Raw genomic sequence first — 25,777 nt, forward strand, 5'->3', positions numbered from 1 at the left:
GCCGCTGCTTAGATTTCTGGCTTAGGATTCCACTTTCTCAGGTCTGCTTGGTGAGTCATCTTCTTGCTTCATGGGTTCCCATCACTTAATATTTTATCTCTCCTTTCTGTCCTGTGGATTTATGCAACAAACAACCAAGCATACCTATGTAGCCTATTGCAGCCATTTAGTGGGGTCAGATAGTAGGTCCTTGTATTCACCTAACCATCTTTTTTAATATTTGAAGTTATTGCAAGCTATGGAAAGCCAAATTAATTTTTCTACTCTAATGATTCAATACAGAGTACTTCTCTGGTCATTAAAAATATGTGGAGATAGGGGTTGGGGATTTAGCTCAGTGGTAGAGTGCTTGCCTAGGAAGCGCAAGGCCCTGGGTTCGGTCCCCAGCTCCGAAAAAAAAAAAAAATATGTGGAGATTTCTCCCCATCAACAACCACTTACCTAGAGACCCCAACTGGGTATCAATTCCGATACTAAGTGAAGCTCGTGCAGGCCCCACAGTTTAAGGGCTCTGTTCCACAAAACTCTCCCAGACTTCAGGTGCGCATTGTAGATCCCAGGTTCTGTACCTTTAACAAACTGACATCAGAGTTCATTTGGGTTTTTTGAAAAAAGTGCTAGAGTGATTCACAGAATTCAGACAAGCATTTCTATTCATGCATTTATTTTAAAGGGTACAGAGTCTTGTAAGAAGAGGGGTGGAGCTTCTATACCTTCTGTAGTTCTGCCCCCATCTCCAAGCACCATATGTGTCCAACAGTCTTTTTAGGCTTGCTAAGCTCTACCTTAGGGGGTTCCTGTAGAGACTTCTTTACATAAGCATGACATACAATGTCATTGGCCATTGTTGATCAGTTCAACATTCAGGCCCCATCCAGAGTCAGTACAGAATCGAGTAAGAGTTGTCCCTTTAGAACAAAAGATTCTATCTCCCAGGACATTCCAAGAGATTTGGTGTTCTGTTTCAGATATACCCATCACGAGAAAATTACAAAGACTTCCAGAATTAGAGTTGAAGTCCAACTTCTTATGGCTCTTATGGCTGTAGGGGCTCTGTATCAGAAATTAGAGGCAAAGGCCAGTGTCTTTTTTATTGTTGTTGTTGTTATTATTATATTATTATTCCTCAATTTTAAATATAATTTATATTAATTTGTATTTGTATCAGATAGTCTGATTTTGAATGATGTCATATGTTGAAGGCTGATTTAGCCACCATGCTATGAAACAGAAGCAGAAATGATATTCCAAGGAAGGAACGAGAATATATACAAGAGTAAGATGAACTTTTATGAAGAAATAAGCCAACAAGAATGAGTTATGTAGACTAAACACAACACATTTTAAGGGAGCCTCAAGTGAACACATGGATGAATTTGACCTTAAATGACTGAAGAAAGTAGACTTAAGTGTTTTGACAGCAGGATCCATAGCTTTCACAAAAGCAACAGTCTTCGGAGGATGGAGAGGTGTACATCCATCACTGGCTGTTCTGTACCAGCTATTTTACAGGATGTAGAGGGGATATTTAAACCGATTGATTTTGCCACAGCAGGAGGTGTGATGTGAGCCTTGTGGTGTGGGGTGGGAAGAGCACATAACATGGTGACATGACCTGATCCAGCAAACCAACCGTGTCCAGGAACTAGTCACTACAAGTGAAAAGAGCTACTAAGAGGATGAAGCCTGGTGCTCAGAATTATCCGGCTACCTAGCAATCGAAAAGGCCTAGCCAGCCAGATACAAGCCTAGTCAAAATCAGTGGTACTGAAAGTGGAGGCTGTCCTGTTTAGAGATGAATGACTGTCATTGAACTGTTTTTCCCTGTAATTTCCTGAGGTGTTCTGTGAGCTTTTATCCCTGCTGTAAGTTTCCTTTAGTCCTGAGCTGTAGCATGAAATATAAAAAGGCAACCCATGTTGGTGCTGGCTTGGCAGCGGCAGACAGACTGGCCAGTGATCTCGGTCTTTCCAGCCCAGCAGACAAGCCAAGACCGCATTATTTCTTTTAGCCAAAGCCTGACCCACCCAAGCTGGCCCTCTGGCTCAGAGCTCCAAAATCGCTCTCTCCACCCCACTCACTAAGTTCCCACGGCTGGCTATTGCCACATCTGCCCCACACTCCCAAATTCCTGAGGCTGGCTGGGGTGTACTTCTTGCACACCCACACCCTGCCACAGTTACCTTTCCCTGGAACCCAGTGAGATGCTGCATGAAGGAAAACACCACATAATCTTAGTTTAGAATCACAGTTAGCATAATCCCTGGGTGCAGAATCTAGCATCCTAATTTTATAAACTATTCTATGTTAGAAATTATCTGGTGGCAGATCCTAGTGGATCTGCCACTTGAACTAACAGCTTTTGGCTTCCTACATTGTGTCTGCCTTGCTCCCGTAATCCAAAAGCACATTTCTTTCTCCTGTGTTCCCTTTTCCTCACCCTGACCCAGAAGTCCCACCTCCTTGCCCAATGATTGGTTTCTTGTAATCTTTATTTATTAGGGGGAAATTCCGCTATACTGAGGCACCATTAAAAAAAAATAAAGCTTCCCCACTTTTTCTTCTATTAGTTTACATATGGGCACTGGGGCAAATTTTCTGAACTGAACACAAATGGCGTATGCTCTAAGATCAAGAATTGACAAATGGAACTTCATAAAATTGCTAGGCAAAGGACACTGTCATTAGGACAAAATGATATCCAACAGATTGTGAAAAGATCTTTACCAATACTACATCTGATAGAGGGCTAATATTCAATATATACAAAGAACTCAAGAAGTTAGACTCCAGAGGCTCAAATAACCCTATTAAAAATGGGGTACAGAACTAAACAAAGAATTCTCAACTGATGAATATCGAATGGTCGTGAAGCACCTAAAGAAATGTTCAATATCCTTAGTCATGAGGGAAATGCAAATCAAACAACCCCAAGATTCCACCTCACACCAGTCAGAATGGCTAAGATTAAAAAACTCAGGTGACAACAGATGCTTGTGAGAATGTGGAGAAAGAGGAACACTCCTCCATTGTTGGTGGGATTGCAAGCTGGTACGACCACTCTGGAAATCAGTCTGGAGGTTCCTCAGAAAATTGGACATTGAACTACCTGAGGACCCAGCTATACCACTCCTGGGCATATACCCAAAAGATGCTCCAACAAATAACAAGGACACACGCTCCACTATGTTCATAGCAGCCTTATTTATAATAGCCAAAAGCTGGAAAGAAACCAGATGTCCCTCAACAGGAATGGATACAGAAAATGTGGTACATCTACACAATGAAGTACTACTCAGCTATTAAAAACAATGACTTCATGAAATTCATAGGCAAATGGATGGAACTGGAAAATATCCTGAGTGAGGTAACCCAATCAAAGAAAAACACACTTGGTGTGCAATCATTAAGTGGATATTAGCCCAAATGCTTGAATTACCCAAGATACAATCCACAGACTACATGAAGCTCAAGAAGGATGACCGAAGTGCAGATGCTTCAGTCTTTCTTAGAAGGGGGAACAAAAAAAATTCACAAGAGGAAATATGGAGACAAAGTTTTGAGCAGAAACTGAAGGAAAGGCCATCCAGAGATTGCCTTACCTGGGGATCTAGCCCATATACATACAGCCACCAAACCCAGACAATAAGCAATGATGCCAAGAAGTGCATGCTGATAGGAGCCTGATAGAGCTATCTTCTGAGAGGCTCTGCCAGAGCATGACAAATACAGAGGTGGATGCTTGCAGCCAATCACTGAACTGAGTGCAGGGTCCCTAATGGAGGAGTTAGAGAAAGGATTGAAGGAGCTGAAGGGGTTTGAAATCCCATAAGAACAATAATACCAACCAGCCAGAGCTCCCAGGGACTAAACCACCATCCAAAGTGTGCACAGGACAGGCCCCTGGCTCCAGCTGCATATGTAGCATATCCTGCCAAGGCTCAGTGCCCTAATGTAGGGGAATGTCAGGGCGGCAAGGGGTGGGTGGTTGGGGAACATTCTCACAGAAGCAAGTGAAGGGATGGGATAGGGGGTTTGTGGGTGGAAAACTGTGATGGGATAACATTTGAAATGTAAATTTTAAAAATCCAATAAAAAATAAACAGAATCTGCTTTCAAAAGAGAAGCTTGAGTTTTAAAAAAGGAAGAAAGGAAGTGAGAGAAAGGGAAAGGCAGGGGAAAGGAGAGGGAAATCAAGTGGGGAAAGTTTCAGCCATGTTCCTGCATGACATTGGAGCTGGGTGAGGTGCACAGTAGATTTATTGCTGTGGAAATAGCTCAGTGTTTAGTGACAAATGAGCAAAGACAGTCTCTGCTTTGCTTTTCCTTTTCTTAAATCATGATCTAGACTGTAGTGCCGCTGAATTCTCATCTTGCCAATGTATTACTGACTTGCTGTCAGTCCACCTTGCATTTACAAGGCAATCACCATATGGTTCTAAGTTTTTGTTATGTGTTAATTAAAATTACTGACTTTTTAAGATTAGAATGTTTCTTAGGTAAAAGAATTTTAGTCTGAAAACAATCATGTAAGTTAAAAATCTCTAGTACAATGTGTTCTCATGTCAAATATTTATGGCCATCAAAGATTCAGATGTAGTCAAACGCATGAATCAGAGAAGGAAAAATATTCGATTGTTCACCTTTACTCCAAATGCAGTTGCTAATGGTTTCAATTATGTGGTACTTCTGACTGCAATTTCTTCCCCAGAATGAGGATTATGAATGAATAGTAGTACGTATGTGCATGTACATGTATATGGACATTCATCTAATCTCAAATTTTATTTACTTGCTTAGATAATGTAGAGACTTTGATCACCAGATAAGGGAAGATTTAAAGATCTGTCAATAAATAACCCAGAAAACTGGTATTAGGCAAAAATATTTTTAATCATGTCATAATTTTGATATGTCAACAGCAGTGTGAGAGCCTTTAGATTAACCTGTGCATGTATACACAAACATACACACCTTAAATTCCGGTTGAACTATATGAAATTGCTGATATTTTGTGCTAGTTTCACTGGGGCTTCTTAGCGGCTGAAATGTATGTACCATGGAGTGTACACCTGTCAAGATGCTTGTTAGAACATGGTGAGCAGACATTTCTCTCAGGCATGGGCCCTGCAGCCCCCAGCCCGGGCCTGTTCATCCATGTTTTTCTGCCACCTTGAAAACATTCATAGTTACTGGAAATGAGTAAATTCTGTGATACATGTCCCGTGTTTTCATCTCTTAGCTGGTGAAAGCTGTTCTTTGTAAGGTAAATTGGCTATGTTTTGTATCTTGCTAGCCTGTTTCCCTTTCTATGAGAATTGCCTGAATATGAAATCAGCACAATACAAATTGATGAGACAATGTGTAAGTTAGAAACTCCTGCTGTGTTACAGTGTGAAACAAGACTGACTTCCAGTCAGGACTGAAAGGACTTAAGCACTTTAGTACAGAGCTGTTAACATGGGAGGGCATAGACGGACTCAGATTAGTGACAGTCTTGTTACAGAGTTCTGTTTCTGAGGTTCTGTTAAATTGAGCCTTCAAGAAAGCCTCCCCCATCATAGTTTAAGGCCAGTATTTAAATATAAAGCCATAACTGAAGGAATCAGTTCTCGTTTACTATTTGCAATAGTAAAACATTTAGTAGGCTTTGGGAGTATTTTTTAAGACCCAGTTTGTCACTGCCATTTAGAAAACCAGACAGGTATATATTTTTAAACAATACTAGTTAAAGAGGAATCAATTTAATAGTGCTAATTTTTAAATCATATATGAAAATTTTCAGTCTTGAACATTCTTTTTCATCATGTTTTACCCTAATGTGTTAATTGGTATGTGCCAATAACACTTGTATTCTTTGTGTTTAAAGATTCATTGTGATTATTTTCCTGTTATGTGTGAAAGACTTGATGTAATGTACTGACACTATACTACTATGAGAAGTTAAATGAAGCCTTTTCAAAATTAACGGAAAAGCTGAATAATTAGCAGCAGAATATATTCGGTAACTGAATTCTTGTTAAAGTGTACATAAAGACTTTATCCTTTGTTGCTTCAGTATGTGCTGATGACCTTGTAAATGAGTTATTTTATCAGTCTCCAAATTCTAATAAGCATTTATGACGTGTGAATAATTTGTTCTCATCTCTTCAGGACACTGTGCCCTGCAGTCAGGCTCACTTCTCATTGGTCACTTCCTTAGACACAGACACAGAAGGTGAAGCTGGCCTGACCACTGCTATAGGACAGGTCAAGTTCTGACAGCAGTGTTTTGTGCTGCATACTTTAGGATATGGGTGTTTTGGGCATGGGCACATTTAGGTATTTCTATATTTTAAATAGTTTGTGTTAGTATATTTTGAGTTATTTTCTATAAACTTCATTTTTAAATGTGTAACAATTGGAAGTCCTACATTGGTTCAAGATGTTATTGTTAGGAATGAATGATCAAAGATTATAAATTAGGAGATGAGAAAATATTTAGGTAACTGGATAAAGAATGCTTTGGGACTGTGTGGTCAGAGTAGGATGAAGTCACAGACTGGAGGACAATCTGTAAATCTTTACCTTTTCACACTTGGGAAGGCACTAAACCATGTGCTCTGGTCACAGACGTCTTGCGAAGGCCTATCACGGTTGGATAGCTAATAACTTCACGGTCCATCTCGTGTCTCCCATCTTGGCCAACTGCCTTGTGACTTTAGGCAAACTTTTAAACTTATGTTGGGCTCTGTTCCCACCAGGGAAAATAAGATTGACTTAGCGGTTTAAAAGTTTGTTAAGGGTAAGAAGTAGCCTTGACTGAGGTAGTACAGACCCTTAATACAGAGTTGCTTCTGTTTGCCCTCTCTTGGAGACTTGCTGGTGTTTTCTGTTTTAGCTTTGTGAAATCCTACTTTTAAGAATGAAAAATATAACTTATTTTTAATGTTAGGTGAAAAAATCGTTAGTTATCATTTAATTTTTGTACTTTAGTATAACCTTGAATATGCCAACATTATATATACTTTATAAAAAACATTATATATACTTTATAAAAAAAGGTTAGGTACCTGGATCAGAAGTTTTTGTTTTACTATCTTATATTAGTCTCACCTGCACATTTCCTTCAGTCATCATCAGTTCTTAGGAAGCCAAGAGCTTGACAGGTGAGACACACTGTTGTCCACAGAAGTAGTCTGTACCATCGGCTCTGCCCTGCAGCTCGCTGCTCCAGACTCCATGCACTTCATCCTATCTGCCCGACCTCACAGGACTACTGCAAGATGAAGTCTTAGTTTCCTTTATAAGTTGTAGGACCTATATTGAAGAAGTACATGTGAAACTGTGCCTGCTGTTTGTAAGTTTAATGGTGAAATTATTTCAGTAGGGTTGAATGGCAAGAACACTGTCTCCATACTCTTCACATGAAAGTCTGGAAGTCACAGTAACCACATTCCCTAGTGCGTTTCATAGTTGAAGAGAGGTACACTTACTATGGTAAATCCACGTGGCCAGTGTAGAAATTGGCAAGTCAGTGATGAACAGTTTTCATCAAACTGTCCCTTAGGCCTGGGCAAGAAGGCACCTCACTTGGAAGGGAAGAAAGGAAGGGTTTCTCACTTGGGGAGCACATAAGGCTGGTCTTCCATTTAGTCATACCATTCCCTCACAGCAGGAATAGACATGGCTAAGAACTGGATGCCTGGACTTTGCCTTCTGTTCTTCAACACCATCCTCCCAGGATCTGAAACCTCAAGATTCCCTGCCTAGAGGTCCCACATCCAGTTATAGCCCAAGCGTACCCAGGACTGCTGATGGAAGAACTTGGGTGAACTTGAACACCTAGGTTCATGTATATATCTCTGTGTAAACCTACTTGGTGACAGGTGACGATGAAGAAAGAAAAGAGGGCAGACTAGGGCTGCAGGCCCCAGCTATCGCACTGTGTCATGGTCTAAGAAAAAGTCATGTGTTTTCAAGATGCAACACAGAACATATTACATGTGGCAGTTTTTGTCTGCTGTATAATTGTTGACTATTTAGGCATTCAGCATCTGAGCCTTTCACTGCATTCTCTATTTGAGGTCCAAGAAAGGTCTAGAGCAGCGGCTCTCAACCTTCTCAGTGCTGTTACCCTTTAATACAGCTTCTTATGTTGTGGTGGCCCCAATCATAAAATTACTTTCTTTTCTACTTAATAACTAATTTTGCTGCCATTATGAATTGTAGTCTAAATAACTGTTTTCTGATCATCTTAGGTAGCCTTTATGAAGAAAGGATCTTTCGAATCCCGAAAGGGTTGATACCCATAGGTTGAGAGCCACTGGTTTAGAGAAAGGGATAAAGAGACAGTTTGAACTTTCATTTCACCTGTTGGGAGCTTTGTCATTTGAGCCTGTCATTGGTTCAGAACGAGTTAGGCCTTCCAGGATGATTTTAGAATGATATTCCTAGCTGTAACCAGATCTCAGCATTAGTGAGGATCAGTGAGGAGACCACCGTATGCATGCACACTCCTGAGTTACCAGGGTAACCGGTGGAAAGATTGGATGACAGGGTCTTTGGGAGCCACAGGAAAATGAGAATTGATTTAATTTTGGCCAAAAGTATTTCTGAAAGTTGTTCATGAATTCTAGTTTTCTATTAAACATTGATTGCTAGATTTGGTGGCTTTTGCGTCCTATGATCTGGAGTAAATCTTTCCATACCTAGTTAAATACTGAGATGAGAGAGAGAGCGAGAAAGAAGATACTGAGTAGGCTGACTGTTACTGATCAGTTCTCTTTCTGTATGTACTGTTTTCTGAGAAAGGAAATAGATGATGATCAATCTTTAGGGGTAAACTATAATCAAAAGAGAATTTATAAATGACAGTGCTTTTAGAATTCCTATAGCCAAGTCTTTAATGTTAATTGTTTTGTGTAGTATAAAGTATTTTAGAAGCATGGCTATTAAAGTATTTTCAGTATTTATAGAAATACTTGATTTTTTTTACTGAAGTCAGTGTATGGCATAAATCTATTGCCTTCATCTATTTTTGTTTAATAATTTAGACAGGTAAGATGTTTTATTATTCATATGTAAATACGATTCATGTATACAAGCATAGACGTAATACACATTTTCTTTCTTTTATCAGAGTGTGTCGCTAACCCTGTTGAACAGTGATAATTCTGTTAAGTCCAAATACTCAGCTTTCCAAATTTCTTCACTGGAAAGGAAAAAGCTTGAGAATGTAGAGATCTGTATCGGATATTTTTCACATGTAAAACTGCCATCATTGTAAATATAAAGCCTAAAATAGAGTTACTTACAAACTAAGTTTAAGAAGAAGTTAGATATTAGTGTCTTGAGACATTTTTTAAACAGGTATGAAGAAAAGTAATACTCATTTTAGTATTAAATTATGATAGTATTCTTTTTTCAAATTATAGGTGTGTTTATATGTTTATAAAATATCTTAGAAAATGAAATAGAAAGTAGCCTTGTAACGTTAGTGGGTTTTAGAACTGTTGGGCATTTTAGTGAGGTTGGAGTTCTCAAAGAGCAGAGATGGAGTGTGGGCTTTCCCTTAGTGACCTTCTTGCACTGCTTTGCAGGCTTGTACTATAGACAGTGCCAGTTAATTTCCAAGGAAGACGTTACTCATGACACAAGGCTCTTCTGTCTGATGCTGCCTCCCAGTACTCACCTTCAGGTGCCAGTTGGGCAACATGTTTACCTCAAGCTCAGTGTCACAGGTAAGGAAATGGAGGCTCAGGTGGGGCTGGGCCGTTACTGGCTTTCTGGCACCAGGCTTTAATGTCAGGAAACTTCCGGGTTTGTGGATGGAGCAAATGTCCAACTGTGTCTGTGCTGCTGAGCAGCGGGTGCAGCCTGCTCCAGTGGGAAGGAGGGAGTCCACTAGAAACAGGCATGTGCTATCGGTAGCTCCCAGGCTGCCACCATTTGTGAGATTGAACCGATACAATTCAGAACAAGGGGGTGATGGTACTTAGTTTCCTTATGTGCTACTAGTACACGAAGCTCACAACTGTGCTCCTCGTTGTGTGAATGGGTTTTCACTGTTAATTCATCCTAAATTTCATTTACTTGTCCAAATTGCTCCTATTCTTACTGATAGCCACCACTTTCTTGGCCTCTTGAAGCTGCAGAGTCCTTCCTTGAGCCTGTGTTTGCAGTGCTCCATCTTGCAGATTCCCTTCAGAGATTTGGCAGAGGTGGTGTTCTGTGATGGCTCTGTTAGCTATTTCTCTTCTTCACTGATAGCAGATCGCTGTGCATGAGTACTGTCTTTCTTGGCATGGTTTTTAACCAATAGTTTTAGGTTCCATATGAGCCAATTGGAGACAAGTATAAATTTCCTCTGGAATCTGGTAAAATCTGTATCATGTACTTTCATTTTGCTTTTAAAAAGTAATACATCCTATGAGATAATAGGATTATTGTTCCTTTCATTTAGCTGCCAAAATAATAATTTTAGAACATTAAAACAATTCAAAATATACTTTCTTTTCCTAGTGATCTTGTTGGTGACCACTTACTGTTACTAAATATGTGGCTTATATTGGAATTTTCTGTCTTTATTATTTCCATGGAAAAATTTGATGCCACTTTATTGTAGCCCATTACAAAGCTCATACACTTATCTAGATTCATTATTATAGACTCTACCTAGTAAACAATAAGAGACTTTATATAAGGGTTAACCACTGGCTTGTTAATTATGGCCTTGAGATTGTGTAAATGTAAGTATGGAATATCTCATTAGAGGTGTGTGTACATTACTTTTGTGCACATCCTGATAGCATCCTAAGATTGTATTTTTATCTTCATTAAGAGCTTTAAGTATTATGCTTTTCTTTGTTTTGATTTTTTCCAGGTGCAGAAATAGTAAAGCCATATACACCCGTGTCTGAGTCCTTACTCTCAGATTTTAAAGAACCAGTTCTTTCCCCAAATAAGTACATCTACTTTTTGATCAAAATCTATCCTGCTGGACTCTTCACGCCAGAACTTGATCGTCTTCAGATTGGTTAGTAATGCTGCCTTTGTAGCCTTGTGCTATGGACTGGATGGAGGCCCTGCAGTCTCATGTGGGGTCTGTTAAGTATGTCAGCAGTGGAAGTCGTCCTCTCTGTGTCTTGTGCTCCATGTCCTCCTTCTTTATTATTTGCAGCATCTCTGTTCATCTCTGACCTTCTCTTGAGACTTGCTCATTCTCTCCATCCAGTCAGCCACATTTGATGTCATCTTTCCTCCCCCCTTCTGAAAGCAAGCCTTCATCCTTTCTGTTTTGCCCTCTAACCAAACTCTCACACATGGCTTTAACTGGTGTCTTTCTCTTCATCTGCATTTTCCTGTAACTTCTCCAAGCTCCTCTGAAAATAGACTGACTTTTGTTGTTCCCCAGTTTTGAAGCCTCTGGTGGATCAGCTTTAGTTGTGCTGCCCATTCCCCTACAAGGCTGACAAGGACGTCCTTGAAACCCCAGTTTGTTATCCTCCTTCTTAGGTTCCTATTGGAGCCTCATCTGGTTGCCTATCAGCCCTTCCTTTGCTATTTCCTTCCTTTAAAGACTCAACAAAGTGGCCCTTCAACTATGAAGCCACCCTTCTCCTCTGAATCAGTAACAGTTACTCGTGCTTTGTGATAAGGGTTGTAAGCACACACCTTATTTGTACGATTGACACTTACAGATAGAAGCTGTCTCAGGACCTAGCATGACAGTTGGCACACACTAGGCTGCCAGGAAGTGGACCTTGAAAGGCTGGGTAACACATTGTAATGTCTCCGAAGAGTCAAAATCTTTCCTTCTTGTTTCTAATCCTTTCTCTGTGTTTTATCGTTTTCTCCATCTCATTTTGATTTTTTTCCTCCCTTAATGGCAGAAATGTCCTTTCTCTCTGCATCAGCTCACACAGGGCAGCCTGTCACTGAGGTCTTTATGTTACTTCTGAAAGTCGACTTAGAAATCCACCTATAGTATGGTTGCCCCTTAAACTACTGTTATTATCCTGTGGTGGAAATTATAAGCACCCAAACATTTTAAAATACAGTATTTAAAATAAGTCAAAATAATGAACAGGTTTGGTTATTTTTATTTTTCAAATTGCATTGGAGATTTCTGAATGGCAGTGTTTTTATGAGAGAGGTATGTATGAACTGTCTGTCAGCCAGATACCACAGAGACTGGACACTCAGTTTACCACTGCCCACACACAGTTGGTTTCTGATCTTGCTGTTTTCCTAGGAATTAAACTCATAATGGCTCATCTTGTTTCAGTTGGTCCATCTGTCCAAAGCTTACTAGAGAGATTCACGACACTTTGAATGTAAGGCCTTAGAATACATTTGCTTCGAATTTCTCTCCTGCTAAGCTTGATCCTGTGGTTACTAACCAGTGTGTATAGCAAATATCTATACTCTGTCAACCTTGTATTAATTACTCCTTAATCTGATGTAGTTGGGTATCTGGTGACTGCCTCTGCAGCTCCTCTCCTTCAGTAGAGGTGGCAGTCACAGGTCAACCCTGTCACTTCCAGTGCTCTGTCCCTGTTTCCCTTCCAGGTTTCTTGTTTCATTTTTCTGATTTTGTTTCTTTTGTTGATTTCTTTAGGAGATTTTGTTTCTGTAAGTGGTCCTGAGGGCAATTTTAAAGTTTCCAAACTCCAGGAAGTGGAAGATCTCTTTTTATTGGCAGCCGGAACAGGCTTCACACCAATGGTTACTGTACTGAATCACGCTTTAACTCACATGTCCAGTCTCAGGTATGTTCCCTTACTGTTATTGTCACTGTTATTCGGGAGGTTTTGAGGGCAGGGCATCCATCGTATGTACATGGGCAGTTCACTGAGGTTGGCAGTTACTAGAATGGCCCGAGTGATCGATCATCTGCCATTCTCCTCCTCCTCGCCTACTCAGTACATTAGTACTTCACTCTCATTTCATGGTTTTATAATGTGCATTACCTAAAACATTCGCCAGGTTCACTTCGAATGTTCCTACTTGTACATTTCTTAAATGTCATAGTGACTTATGTAATATGAGCTTTCCTTTTTCTCCCTTTTAAGGAAGGTGAAGTTAATGTTCTTCAATAAAACAGAGGATGACATAATTTGGAGATGCCAGCTAGAGAAATTGGCATTAAAAGATAAAAGGTATTGCACCTGTTAACTCCAGTTTAAGTGTTTGTATGTAATGTAATGCGATGGCTGAAGCACTGTTGACTGTCGTGGGGCTTCTCAGGTCCTCTAGTACCCGAGTGCTGATCAGGAGAGGCATGTCTCACATTGTCGGCAGACTGACTTCAGTTTGAGTTGATTGAATTAGTGCGTATTAATAGCCTTATTGCTAGTTTTCTTCTTACGCTGGTATTATCCATAGAAAACAAATCTTGTCAACATGAACTCAGGGAGAAAGAATAGCACAGCAGGACCTTATGTCATTGAAAGAACAACAGCGTAGCAGACAACTGAAAGCAGTACAGATTCAAGAATATTGAGCTAGATGGACTACTGTACTTTCTAGAACATTTTGATGTTGTCTGTTTCTAAGATTGCCAGGACTTTCTAAGTTGCATAGAATATCTGAGGTGATTACTTATGTTGATATAGTCTCATCAAAATAAAATTTCCAGTCCTTGAAAAGCCTGAACACTCTTAGATGCCACCATCCCTAAGGGCTCACTCATGGTCCTGGGCTGTCAGTAATAAAGGGGGTCTTTGCTCTGCTCTCTGTTACTTCCTACATCCTGTCTCCTTCAGTGAGTAGCTCATAAGTCAAGACTGTGACCTGAGCATGCTTACCCTTGGAGCACTACTGTTTTTAACCTGGCTAAAGCCTTCACTTGGGCATATTTATTCTGCTGAGGCAGCTGAGAATGAGTTCAAGAAATACAGATGGCCTAGTTCCAAGCTCTTGCACTGGGAAACATTGGCCAAGAGTAGTGTAGAACAAACACTAGTTCCATGTCCTCGGCTTTAAACCATACTGCTTCAGGGGCAGGAGAGATGATTCAGTGAGTAAGAGCCTTGTGGCTGCTGCAGAGATTAACATGGTGGCTTGCAGCCATCCATAATTCTGGTTCAGGGTATCCAGTGTCCTCTACTGATCTTCACAGGCACCACATGATAGATATATGTGCACACAGGTAAAACACTCATTTATAGAAAATAAAAATATTAATTTTCTTAATTAAAAAAAAGGCTATCACTTGAACTCTTCTTTAAAAATTGCTCACCTTCATGGTTTGGTGTTTATATTCAGAGTCAAAGAGGTGCTTATTCTGCTTGCTTTGCTAAACAGCGGGGAGGTTTGGGGAAGACCATGTAAATGCTTTGGGAACTGGGAAGCCGTCTCTGGTGTGTTTAGAATGGGTTAGAGCCCCACCCCCGGAAGGAGAGAATGGTTTGTCTTACTAGAACTCACATTTTACAAACATTTAAAAGACTTTAAACAGATATAGGTAGGTATAGTGACAATTTGGAGTTTTGGTGTCTTTAAAACAGAAATAAAAGAATGTGGTTTCATTTTAATCCCAGGTATGAAGTACGGGGCTGCTTCAGGCTGTCCCCAGCAGCTGATGATGACGTACCTCTCGCCTTAGCAGGGGTGTGATTTTTGCCAGCTACAGATAGTTTCTGCAATTGTATGATATTTGGAATTCTGGAGACTTTTCAGAGGGTATATAACTTCTATGGCCACAAAAGTGGGGTGGGTTTTTGGTTGTGGTTGTTAAGTAGCCATTCTTAAAGAGAAAACAAGAAATTAGATATCCTGATGGTGAAGACTAAATTTGTCTCAAGGGAACTCAATGCCCCTAATCAGCAGGAAATAGTCTAATGATACTGTCACCCCCATCTCTGACCCCTGACTTTATTCAGGGACTCTTTCCTTTCTCTCCTCTCTACCCTCTTTTCTCTAGTGTAAGGGGTTAAATGGGTGGAAGACAGAAAACCCAAAAAGTAGCAAAAGACTGGCTACAGGTAGGCATTAACATTAATAAATGTTTCTAGTAAATTTTTGGCAGAAGTATTAAATCCTTAAAGAGAAGTTTTATAAAATTTAAGAGATTTCAACAGTTAAGCACTAACTTTGTTACAGGAGTTAATTTTGATCAACTGCTATTAGGAAGGAACATTGTACCTGTGCAAATGGAGTGCCTTTTAGTCTGGCCTTCCTGACTGGGTTGTTGGTTGCTTAGACTACAGTACTGAGGATTTGGGGTTTTCCTGCCATAGCTACTCAGCAGCTGAGTGATCCTCGCAATGTGCTCAGAACAGTGTTGTGGCAGGTGCCGCTTTGACCCCCTCTGTCCCTTTTCTGCCTCTCTGCACCCCTTTTGCCAAGGCGCTTATTTCTCTAAGGCTTCAGCTTCCTCTGATAGTTGGCCTTCTCTGCCTCTGTGCCATCTCATTCTCCCCCACCCTCTCTCCCCTCCCCGTGTGTGTGTGTGTGTCTGTGTCTGTGTGTCTGTGTCTGTATGTGTGTGTGTCTGTGTCTGTGTCTGTGTGTCTGTGTCTGTGTCTCTGTGTCTGTGTGTGTGTGTCTGTGTGTGTGTGTCTGTGTGTGTGTGTCTGTGTTTGTGTGTGTGTGTGTGTGTGTGTGTGTGTGTGTGTGTGTGTCTTGACTTCTAACTGTGTTTTAGGATGGTCTTTTATAAACATGTGCTCAGGTCAGAGCCCTCCCTATGATCACAGTCTGTAGTTGGATATGGAATGTTTGTCAGCAGCTTCCCTATAGTCTGAGACTTTCCAGAAAAGAAGACCCCTCACCCTCAGGGCTTCTGGGTGGCCTGGGTGATAGTGTCCTATATAGAAAATGGGAGCTCAGATGCAGTGTAGTGGATGTCTGTTATTTCCTCCCACAGTGCTTCCTTGGGTCACCTGTATTAGTCATGGTTTTGGAGGCTGAATGTATTCCCTTTGCTTAAATTGTTGCAATTTGAAAAACTTTAAATTTCTGAAATTATGTAGTTCAGAGTTAAGTATCCTGTAGAATTAGGTTGTAGATTTCCATTCAGTCTTCTGTGGAACAAGAAAGGATGGGAAGGCTGGACACCAGGGCTGGCATGGGATCTAATAGTGTCACCTTCAGGGGTCATGCTATTGTGCTCAGGGTTTCTCTAGATGGTATCACTAATGAAATGAACATATTCACCTTGTGACCTCTGGCATGTTACTCAGTCCACCAAGGCTTCTGCTTTCTATCTGCAGAATAGAACAGAGGTGGTTTATTCTCCACAGAGTAGGTGCAGCCTTGAATTGAGGTGCCTTCCCCAGAATGATCATGTTTACTCAATGTATATATGTGAGCATCTTATCTGCTAAATGCCTACACCAGGCCACACCAGAACAAGGCCTTGTATGAGCTTATTTTGGCATGCAGTCTAGAAAATAAGCCTCTTTAATTTCATCACTTAGAATTTCTCTTTTCTATTTCAATCCAGTTTTCATGCTAAGAATGAGATTTGAACAAAAATTATGTCTTCTTACTTGGGTGCTACCCAGATGTGTGATTGCACCTAATTACAAGCTCCAAGAAATAGGGATTTAATTAGTAACATTATGAATCTTGCACCTCTCTCTCTGCCTCTGCCTCTGCCTCTGCCTCTGCCTCTGCCTGTCTGTCTGTCTGTCTGTCTGTCTGTCTCTTTCTCTCTCTCTCTGTGTGTGTGTGTGTGTGTGTGTGTGTGTGTGTGTGTGTGTCTGTGTGTCTGTGTCTGTATCTTGTGGAGGGGCTGGAGAAAAGGAGAACAACAGTGGGCAAATGACAGAGGTGAATCAGCTGATTGCTGTGTAGAACTGAACTCTGAGTTGAATTTTACTGTTTCTCTAGTGTGTATCATTGTGAACTGTGTGCCTCTGCTGTAGCACAGCCCCACCCTCCCCATCAGTAGCAGAGTGCAGTGGCTCTGGGTTCTTCCATAGTATGAGATTATCAGGAGTGGGGCAGTCCTGGTGACAGGTTCAAAGCACTCATTTTTCATGTCAACACTCTTCTTTAGAACAGTAGTTCTTAACCTCTTTGGAAGTCATACCATCCTGCATATCATTTATTTACATTATGATTCATAACAGTAGCAAAATTACAGATATGAGGTAGCCATGAAAATAATTTCATGGTTGGGGGTCACCAACTGCTGCTTTAGATAGAAGGGTAAGTGGTACATTCTTTCCATGAGCACCACTTGTTGGTGTGATTTTTTTTCCTTATACTTATGAAGTTGGTACATGCTTACATAGAAAATGTAGCAGATAATAACAAAAAAAATTGCTGAAGTTTCTACTTCCCAAAGAGCAATAAATTTTATAACCTATATCTTTACACTCTGTCATATGTATATGTATGTACACACACACACCCTTTTTTTACTTTTATTTTGAAGGCACTATAGTCATACTGACTGTACGTTTGGCAACTTCTGCTTAGTGTATCTGATCATAGAATATATTCTATCAACCTGGCTCTCCCCCATCAATTGTCTTCAAGGACACTTCTGTTTGGAGATGGATTTTGTTGTTACATTTTTAAAGATTTATTTATTTTTATTTTATATGTATAAGTGCTTTTCTTTTATATATATGTGTACCACATACATTGCCTGGTGCCCAAAGAGGCCAGAAGGCATTAGATTCCCTAGGATTGGAGTAACAGATGGTTGTGAACCGCTGTGTAGGTACTGGGAAAAGAATGGGGTTCTCTGTAAAAGCAGGAAGCAGTTCTTAACTGCTGAACCATTTCTCTAGCCCCTGGAGGGTTCGTTTGCTTGATTTTTGGTTGTTGTTTTTCTTGTTGTTGTTGTTTGGGTTTTTTTGTTTGGTTGGTTTTTTTGGTGGTTACAATTGGAGGAGTGACTACTGACATGTAGTTATTAAAGGCCAGGAATGACTTTAAAATGCCAGAAGTGTGGGCTGGAAAGCCATGTATTTTGCCATGGTTTTTAATAATAATAGCACTATGTTCATGTGAATATACCATGGTTTATTTAACCAGCCCGTGTGGTATGGCATGGTGAGAATTTCTTCTCTACTCAGGAATAAAGAGCTGAAGAGTCAGGTGGGGAAAGTGTTCTTGGGCTGTGAAGACTTTTTGACAAAAGTACCTAGCCCAGAGTGTGTCCCAGCCAGCAACATCATTTGATATTGATAATGCCCTTAGTCTTCCACTGTAGTAGAGAAAAAAAACTATAATAGAGAAAAAAAAATAATCTGGCAGCTCAGAACTGGGTTGCAGGTGAAGGAGAACATCTGCCTTACTGCACTGCTGTGCTGTCTGAAAATTGCTCCAGCACTCTGGGCTACTGAGCCCATTTTTATGAGAAGGGAAGCCAGGGCTTCCTAGAACAAGGAATTATGACCTGGATTTTAGGAAACAAATTAGTATTTCTGTGAATGGGAAAAGAAACTTATAGTTAGATTCTTCAAGGCCAGAATGTTCTGGTACTTCAATGAAGAAGCATATTTTTCTGTATGACACATACAGAAAAACCAAATACCTGGGACACCAATGACTTTGAATTGCTAATCTGTAGGCAATAGAGACCCTCCGGGTTTTAGGAGAGTTAATATGACTGTGATGTATCACACAGATCTAAGATCTGAGGGTCCCAGCTGAGGCTATGTTTTAGAATAGGGAAGTGTCGTGGACAAGTGTGAGAAATGGGAAGGAAGAGGTATGTTTTGAAAGCTGTTTTGAAAGCAAGAGGGAGAAATTAATTGCTAGATAGACAGACTCTGTATATGTTAAAGTGAACACTGACTACTTTAAATTTTTTCAATAGATTTATTTATTCTTAGTGACTTTTAGTCCACTGTTAATCCTACTGGCTGACAATAAGACTGCTACTACAATCTTAAGCCAAGTTTGAAGCAAGCTTTATTTAATACTGGAAGGATGGATCTCTGGGTTCCCAAAAAATGGCCACAAGTTAGTTTTTGCAGGAACTTATAAAGGCAAAACTGACAATTCACCACATTTCCCGGGTCCAGTCTGGAGCAGGCATACAGCCTGACATATTTCCTGCCTGTGTACCTCCAGCCCATATGTCATCAAGCACATCCAGCACATCTGGGTCCAACAGCACAAGCGGGAACTTACTCCAAACTGCAAACAGAAATCAACCTGTAAGGGATGGTCTTCCTATTTTCGTCTCACACCACATGATATACATTCTTAAGGAGCAAGTCCAGGTCCCTATCCCATCCTTTTCTTTCCTTGTCACTTTGCATTTTGTGGGTTGTCTGAACTTGTCTTCAGGTAAACCTTTCAAGAATCCTAATTTTTTTTTTCTAGCTCCTTGGATATAAGGGTTTAAAGACGACCTCTTAGGTCTCCAGTGGCTTAGTGCTGTAATTATGTGAAACAGAAGATTCCCAGAGAAGACACTACAGTGATTTGAGACATGACATCATTCATCCTGTCTTAACGTGGACTTGCTCCACTGTGGCTAAAACACTTTTCTCATCTAGGAGGGCAGCATCTTCACAGTAACCTTAAATGATCTGTGCTGCCTTTTCAGTGTATCCATTGAGTACCAGACTGTAGGCGAGGAACCATTGTGTAACTGAGTACAAAAGGCATGAAAGTGCTGTTTCCGTCACAAGCTCGGTGTCTCATTGTTCTCTAAGTAGATGCTTGTGGAAATGGTTAGCCTTCTTTAAAAAACCATACTCGTAAGCTGCACTGCAGGGCTTTCTCCCCCCCCCCCCCCCCCCCCGGGGACCGAACCCAGGGCCTTGCGCTTCCTAGGCAAGCGCTCTACCACTGAGCTAAATCCCCAACCCCCATCTTTGGCTTTTGATTCTCCATAATAGAAAAGCATTTGGATAAAAGATAGTAACAGTGATTTAGTGAAACAAGGTGCAGGTTGAGTGTCCCTTGTTCAGAATACCTGGAACCTGAAGTTCTTCTAGTGTTGGAGTTTGAGAGTTTCCCAGCGTTTGCATAGACTTCACCAGCTGACTGTCTCTAATCTGAAATCCTAAGTGCTCCAGAGTCCAGGAGAATGATTAGTGTAGTAAGGGCACTCAAAATGTTTATGGTGTTTGAATGTTTTGAGTTGCAGTTTTCAGGTTTTCATCCTTACCCCCTGCATTTGGGTTAGAATTGCTCTGTGGACTAAGTGAGAACCTTGATGGAAAAAACTACCCAATTGATTCTCAGGTATTTTGGGAATTCTGATTGGTCTGGAAGTTTCCTCACCAAATCTAATGAATGCCCTAGGAAACCTGTGAGGCAGGCCCTGTGTGGACAGCGGGGCTAGCTGTCCGTCCGCTGACTGGTGCTCTTACTTGGTCTGCAGCTGCACCTGGCCTGTCAGTTCTTGGAAATGTCAGCCAGCCAACACAGCCACTTGCAGCACAGGCTGTAGTCTATTCTCACACTCAATTTCTTTATCTCTCACCCAAGAATCCTCTCAGAGCATCTCCCATGCCAGGTTTAGGCTGATGTGTGAGCAGGGCCTGTTGCTGTTCAGAAAGGCATTGGCTGTATAAACGTCCAGTGACCTGGTGCTGTCCAGGTGGCAGTGTGGCAGGTGAAAGGACTTTGGACAGCAGCTCAGTAGTAGTTCATTAAATTCTGTACTCTTTCCTTAGTTTCTGTTTCCATAATGTTTTAGTGCTCTTGTGTTTTGGCCCCTAGGGATACAGTAGCCAAGCCTTGCATCATCCCTGCTTTCATGGAGTTTAGAGTTTGAAGGGGAAATTCACAGTGAAATAGTTCCCTTGGTGACCACATGCTTGCAACCTGAAGCAAGGCCTATGAAGAAAAGGCAAAGGCCACCATTTTTACAGCCACAGAGTAAAGGAGCCAAGACCAGTGGTGCTGGTCATAGAATTTGCTGATGGACATGAAGCTTGAGCTAAGATCAGAAGAGTGGGGCCCCTAGAGCATCATGGAAGGAAGACTGAGTAGCCAGTGTCATGTCGTGGAGACTGAAGGTTGGAGCCAGGGCTGCTCATAGGCTGTATATGAAGGGTGGAAGGAGAGGCATCCAAGAGGAATGCTAAGTAAGGTTCTGACTCATACAACCAAGTGGACCTGTGTCATTCCCAGGGTTAGTACTAGGCTCTGGCCATAGAGACTACAGGTCTCCCTGATTTGGAACTACAGGGGTAAGAAGTCACGTAGGCTTCTTAACCATATTGTCCCAGAGTCCCAGGAATTTGTGGTGCAGATTTGAGCATTCTGAGACTCACTCCCACACACTGTTATTAATGCCAGTGTGACAGCCTCTGAGATCCCATGGAGGTCTCTTGCTGATGAGTTCAAGAAAACAAAACAAAAACACAAAACAATCACATCACTGTCCTATTCATAGAAGGCTAATCCTTATGTTGCCCTTCCCCACAGCAAACCCAATCCTTAGGGAATTCACATTCATGTGTGTGTCTTTGTTAAGTGTTTACCTAGACCCTATCCAGTTTTCATAAGCTGTCCTTTGGGAAAGGAGTCTTACTGATTTGAAATGTGACAATAGTGGGTTTGAAATGACAGACTTTGATAACTCTTCTTGTCCTAGATTTCATGTTGAATATGTTCTCTCGGCACCTTCCCCAGAATGGAATGGCAAACAGGGACACGTGTCACGAGCTCTTCTCTCTGAATTTTTGCAACGAAGTTTAGAAAATTCTAAAGTCTTCCTTTGCATCTGTGGACCAACCCCATTTACAGATGAGGGGATAAGGTGAGTGGCAGGGGAGAGCTGGAACCCTGGAATGGAAGCTCACATAGAGAGAGCTCTTCCTGCCATGTCTCACACACTTAGATCTACGGTTGCTATGAAGGTAGTGAAGCTGCTGGTCTCCATCTGGGGGCAGAGGTTGGGGCCTGGGTTGTGCTTAGCATTGGATGCAGCAGGTGATGTCCTCTGCCTGCGGCTGTCAAGAACAGTTACACGGTCAGTGCTGCATCTTCTTTGGGATGTTGGGCTCTGGACCTCATCTTCACCACCTTCAATGTGAACAGTTATGAACAAGCCACTTTCCTTTAGTACGGCTCTACCTTTATTCTCTGCAGCTGTATAGGAGTCGGTAAATAAAGCATTGATCCCAAGTCAGGCAGCAAGTCAAAGGAGGATGCGAGATTGCACTGCATAAGTAAGCGAGACCCATGGCCAGACGACACGATGAAAACCACTTTGTGTGATACCTTAAAGTATTTGCTTAGATGTAGCCAGTACAGGATTTCTAGATTAGAAACTCCTTAAGTTTGTTTGTATAAACCTAACATTTTCTAAATAGTTTGAGTTGAATTTTATTGTAAAACTTATTTACAAAAAGCCCAGACTCCAAGTTTTAAAGAAGCATTCGCTTTTACTGGGAATCAAGGCTAAGTGGTGTACTGCTTTACACTGCTGGCCACGTGTCTGAGCCTCTTTAGGCTGCAGTGATACTGTTAGGCAGTGGAAACTTCGAACCTTCAGCATGGAAAGACGGGCTACAGAGGGATCTGCACACTGACCCTAGCAGAGCTCTGCTCCTCCCCCTGACTGGTGGTCTGCTGGAGCCGGGGCCATGTCTCTTTCACACATTTGGCTCTGCACATCTTAGCACCTCCGACACAGACGGGGGCACTCGAAACGCTCATTAAATAGTAGGCTGTCATGACTGTAGGATTTTCATATGCTATAAAGCAACCGTAATCTCTACAGCTTTTTCTCAATTTTGCCTCAAAACTAATCTTCTAATACTGAGCTGGCTTGGCTAGGAAGCTCAGTGGGGCTATTACCATTCCCCATGGCTCCTGAGATTATCTCCCCTCCACAAGCTGATGGAACTGCCTGTCATGGTGGCTTGACCCAGATCAGTATTTGCACTTAGTAGCTTCTCCCTTGTGGCTTTAGTTCAGATTCACTTCCCTGACTTCTCGTCATTACCATCTTAATGGAATGGGTCTCTTTCTGTTTAGGACCAGGTCTCAGTGTGTACCCCTGACTGACCTCAGACTTAAGAGCTCTGCCTGCCTCTGCCCTCTGGGTGCTGTGGTTAGGGCATGCAGCTTCATGCCCAGTGATGTGCCTTTCGTATCAAGGGTGACAAGAGGTTCTTAGGTATCATAGTTTTGTTCTGTAAAATAAAGGCCTTTGGCATCCTTATTACTAAGACCTCAATAGTTAACCTCATGTCTGCTGCATGTCTCATCCATTTTCACATCAAGTTGTGGATCAAGAATGCGCTAAGACATTGCCCTGACACTGAACATTCGCACACTTGCCGTCATCACTTCCCAGGCATCACCGCATAGCCACACGGCAGTTCTGTTGTGTGATGTACTGCAACTAGTCTAGAGGTAATTCAGAGTGTCTTAGGAGATGTCCGTACATAGGACACATAGACACTGCCACTCTGTGAGGGTCATAAGGGTCTGTAGACTTCGTAAGCCTAGATCCACGCCCTCGCAGTAGAAGCTACATAGCTAGCTGTATTCCAGGCATACCTCCTAGGCCATGTCAGGAGCACTTGCCAATTTGTATAGTAAAGGTTTACAAGCCTGTACTTTAAAAACAAACGACCAATAGTAATACTTTGATCCACTCACTACCTTACACCAAGGATAAGTAGGCTTTGCCTCAGAGGTTCACACTGTCCTGTGATGACACAAATGTGACTGAAATATAGCTTGTAACGCCATAGATAGTCAGGTACTGTCACCTAGGGGTGTGTTTGGAGGAGACCAGAACTCTGTGATCATAAAGGACTATGAAGTTATGAATGCAGACTGCCATGGTTCCAGAGCTTTTTGTGATGTGCACACCAGGATTCTGGAGGCAGAGGCAGGAAGATGGGGAGTTCCAGGACAGCCTGAGCTATATGTACAAACAGAAGCAGGGGTAGGGATTTGGCTCACTGTTGGAATGTCTACCTCTTGTATATATCAACCCTGGGTTCACTCAAAGCAACACACACAGTCCAGTCAGATAGTAAGACAAGGGCAGAGAGGAAATAGGTGTGTTAAAGATGAGTAGACTGGGGTTACAGTGAAGCCCTTCTCAGGGGAAGACAGTGTACATGTCTACAAAAGTAGGATAGGCCCCTGAGTAAGAGGCTTGCCTGCTGTGTCCTAACACTGCCATGCCGCATGAGCCCTTGCTGTGAATGTTTCTGCTCTGGACAGACAGTGCGGAATGATTATTTTCAGTAGCCAACTCTGTGGTCTCAGGCTCTGTTTGTATGATTTGCCAGCAGAAGTGTATTTCAGCAGTGTGTTCTCCTACCCCTCACTTTGAAAGCCGGTGAATAAAGGTGGGGAAATAAAGCATTTATTCTGCATTTTTTTCTATATGAGCTGGTTGCTGGATAGCCACATAACCACAGAGCAGGTTTTCTTTGTAGAACCCTTCAGTTCTTCAGTGAAGAAGGAATGATGGAAGTAGAATCTTAGATTTCACAGGTTGCCAATGGTTGCGAGCATCTAAGAGAGGCAGCCATGTATAATCTTACAGTAGTAGCATTCTGTATGAAGTAGACAGAATTAAGTCTACATGTAATACAGTCCTAGGAATAGAGGTCACAGGGCCATGCCGTTGAGGGATGTCGTAAGAGTGCAGCAGAGAAAACTGTGGAATAGTCCACAGGAAAAACATGATTTTCAGCAGATAAACTGCAGAACATGGCAGAGGTGGGAGCAAACGGGAAAGAAGGACCTTAGAGATCAAAAGTATCCAAGAGCGTCTGCCGTCTACAAGGAGTGAATTATAATTGGATCTTGACTCATCATTTAAAATTAATGGCATTTGTGAAACTGTTAAAAAAATTTGAACACTGATTACATAAGTGATGCTGTTCAGTAAGTTTCCGGTGTGATCTTTGCGTTCTTATAAAACAAGCATGACTTGAGAAAATGGAGGGTATGTCGGCAAGCTTTGAACTCATGACTTCATTTGTAAACTCTTTCCCTAAAAGTCATACGTGTTTTGTTTTTCAGGTTGCTGCATGATCTTAACTTTTCCGATGATGAGATTCATGGTTTTACAGCATAATAAAAAGATGCCATTGTCTTTTATTCCACTAGTTTATACTTGTGATTGCCTAGGGTTTTTTAAAAGAATTTTTGTATGTACGAAAGGTTAATCAGAATCCAGGCTTCCGTTTCTGCAATGAAGTCATGTGTCTTCAGTACAGGTAACTTCTTGGTTTAATGTTTGTACCGTGACTTACTTTTCTGCTGATGCCTGACCTGAAACTTCAGTCATGACAGCAGGTGCATACAAGAGCCTTTGTTATGAGCTGCAAGTTTCCTTACCACTGAAATTGTATCACTGTTCTGCAGTAAACACTTGTATTTTATGACATGATAAACTAAGCAATCATTTTGGTCACTTTTTATGCTGCAAGATATCTTCTGAGCAATACAGATTAAGTTTTACACTGCACTGTTCACTCAGGAATCGATGGTGTATATCCTTATTAGTCTTAACACACAGAATGCTGTAACTATTTGTGGTCAGGTTTTGTGGGTGTCCATGGCATTGTTACAGATAGAATAAAACTATACTTCATACTTTTTACTCCCTGTGGTGGATGTGTGGCTGAGGTAACAAATACTTGAGAGTGGCTGTCTTAAAGGGAATTTTATTTATGTACTAATTATTTTCTGAGACTTACTTTATAGCTTTGGTTGGACTGAAATTAGCTGTGTATAGCAGATTGGCCTAAAACTCCTGCTTCCGATTCCGGGTGCTGGATTACAGGTGTGTGCTACCACACCTGAGCTTAAAGGGAATTTAAAGACACCAGTAGAGTTCAGTTCCAATCCCCAGATGGTGGAAGAAGAGAACTGACTGCAAGAT

At 41.4% G+C, this 25,777-nt stretch overlaps 1 protein-coding gene across 6 annotated transcripts in view; it reads left to right on the plus strand.

Annotated features, from left to right (window-relative positions):
* The window catches only part of Cyb5r4 (cytochrome b5 reductase 4), a 65,375-nt gene extending 39,880 nt beyond the window's left edge, over positions 1-25,495 (plus strand). For 4 of the 6 annotated variants that reach the window (XM_039080740.2, XM_006243472.5, NM_133427.3 and 1 more), the window contains 6 exons: positions 9,582-9,722; positions 10,865-11,017; positions 12,602-12,752; positions 13,056-13,142; positions 21,509-21,673; positions 24,913-25,495. In XM_039080740.2, the coding sequence (XP_038936668.1) occupies positions 9,582-9,722; positions 10,865-11,017; positions 12,602-12,752; positions 13,056-13,142; positions 21,509-21,673; positions 24,913-24,967 (752 nt within the window). In that variant the 3' untranslated portion in view covers positions 24,968-25,495. The remainder of the gene's footprint in view (positions 1-9,581; positions 9,723-10,864; positions 11,018-12,601; positions 12,753-13,055; positions 13,143-21,508; positions 21,674-24,912) is intronic. The other 2 variants (XM_063264810.1, XM_017595428.3) reach the window with 1 other exon arrangement.
* Positions 25,496-25,777: the final 282 nt, after the last annotated feature.

This window comes from Rattus norvegicus, chromosome 8 (assembly GCF_036323735.1).
Source record: "Rattus norvegicus strain BN/NHsdMcwi chromosome 8, GRCr8, whole genome shotgun sequence".
Lineage (NCBI taxonomy): Eukaryota > Metazoa > Chordata > Mammalia > Rodentia > Muridae > Rattus > Rattus norvegicus.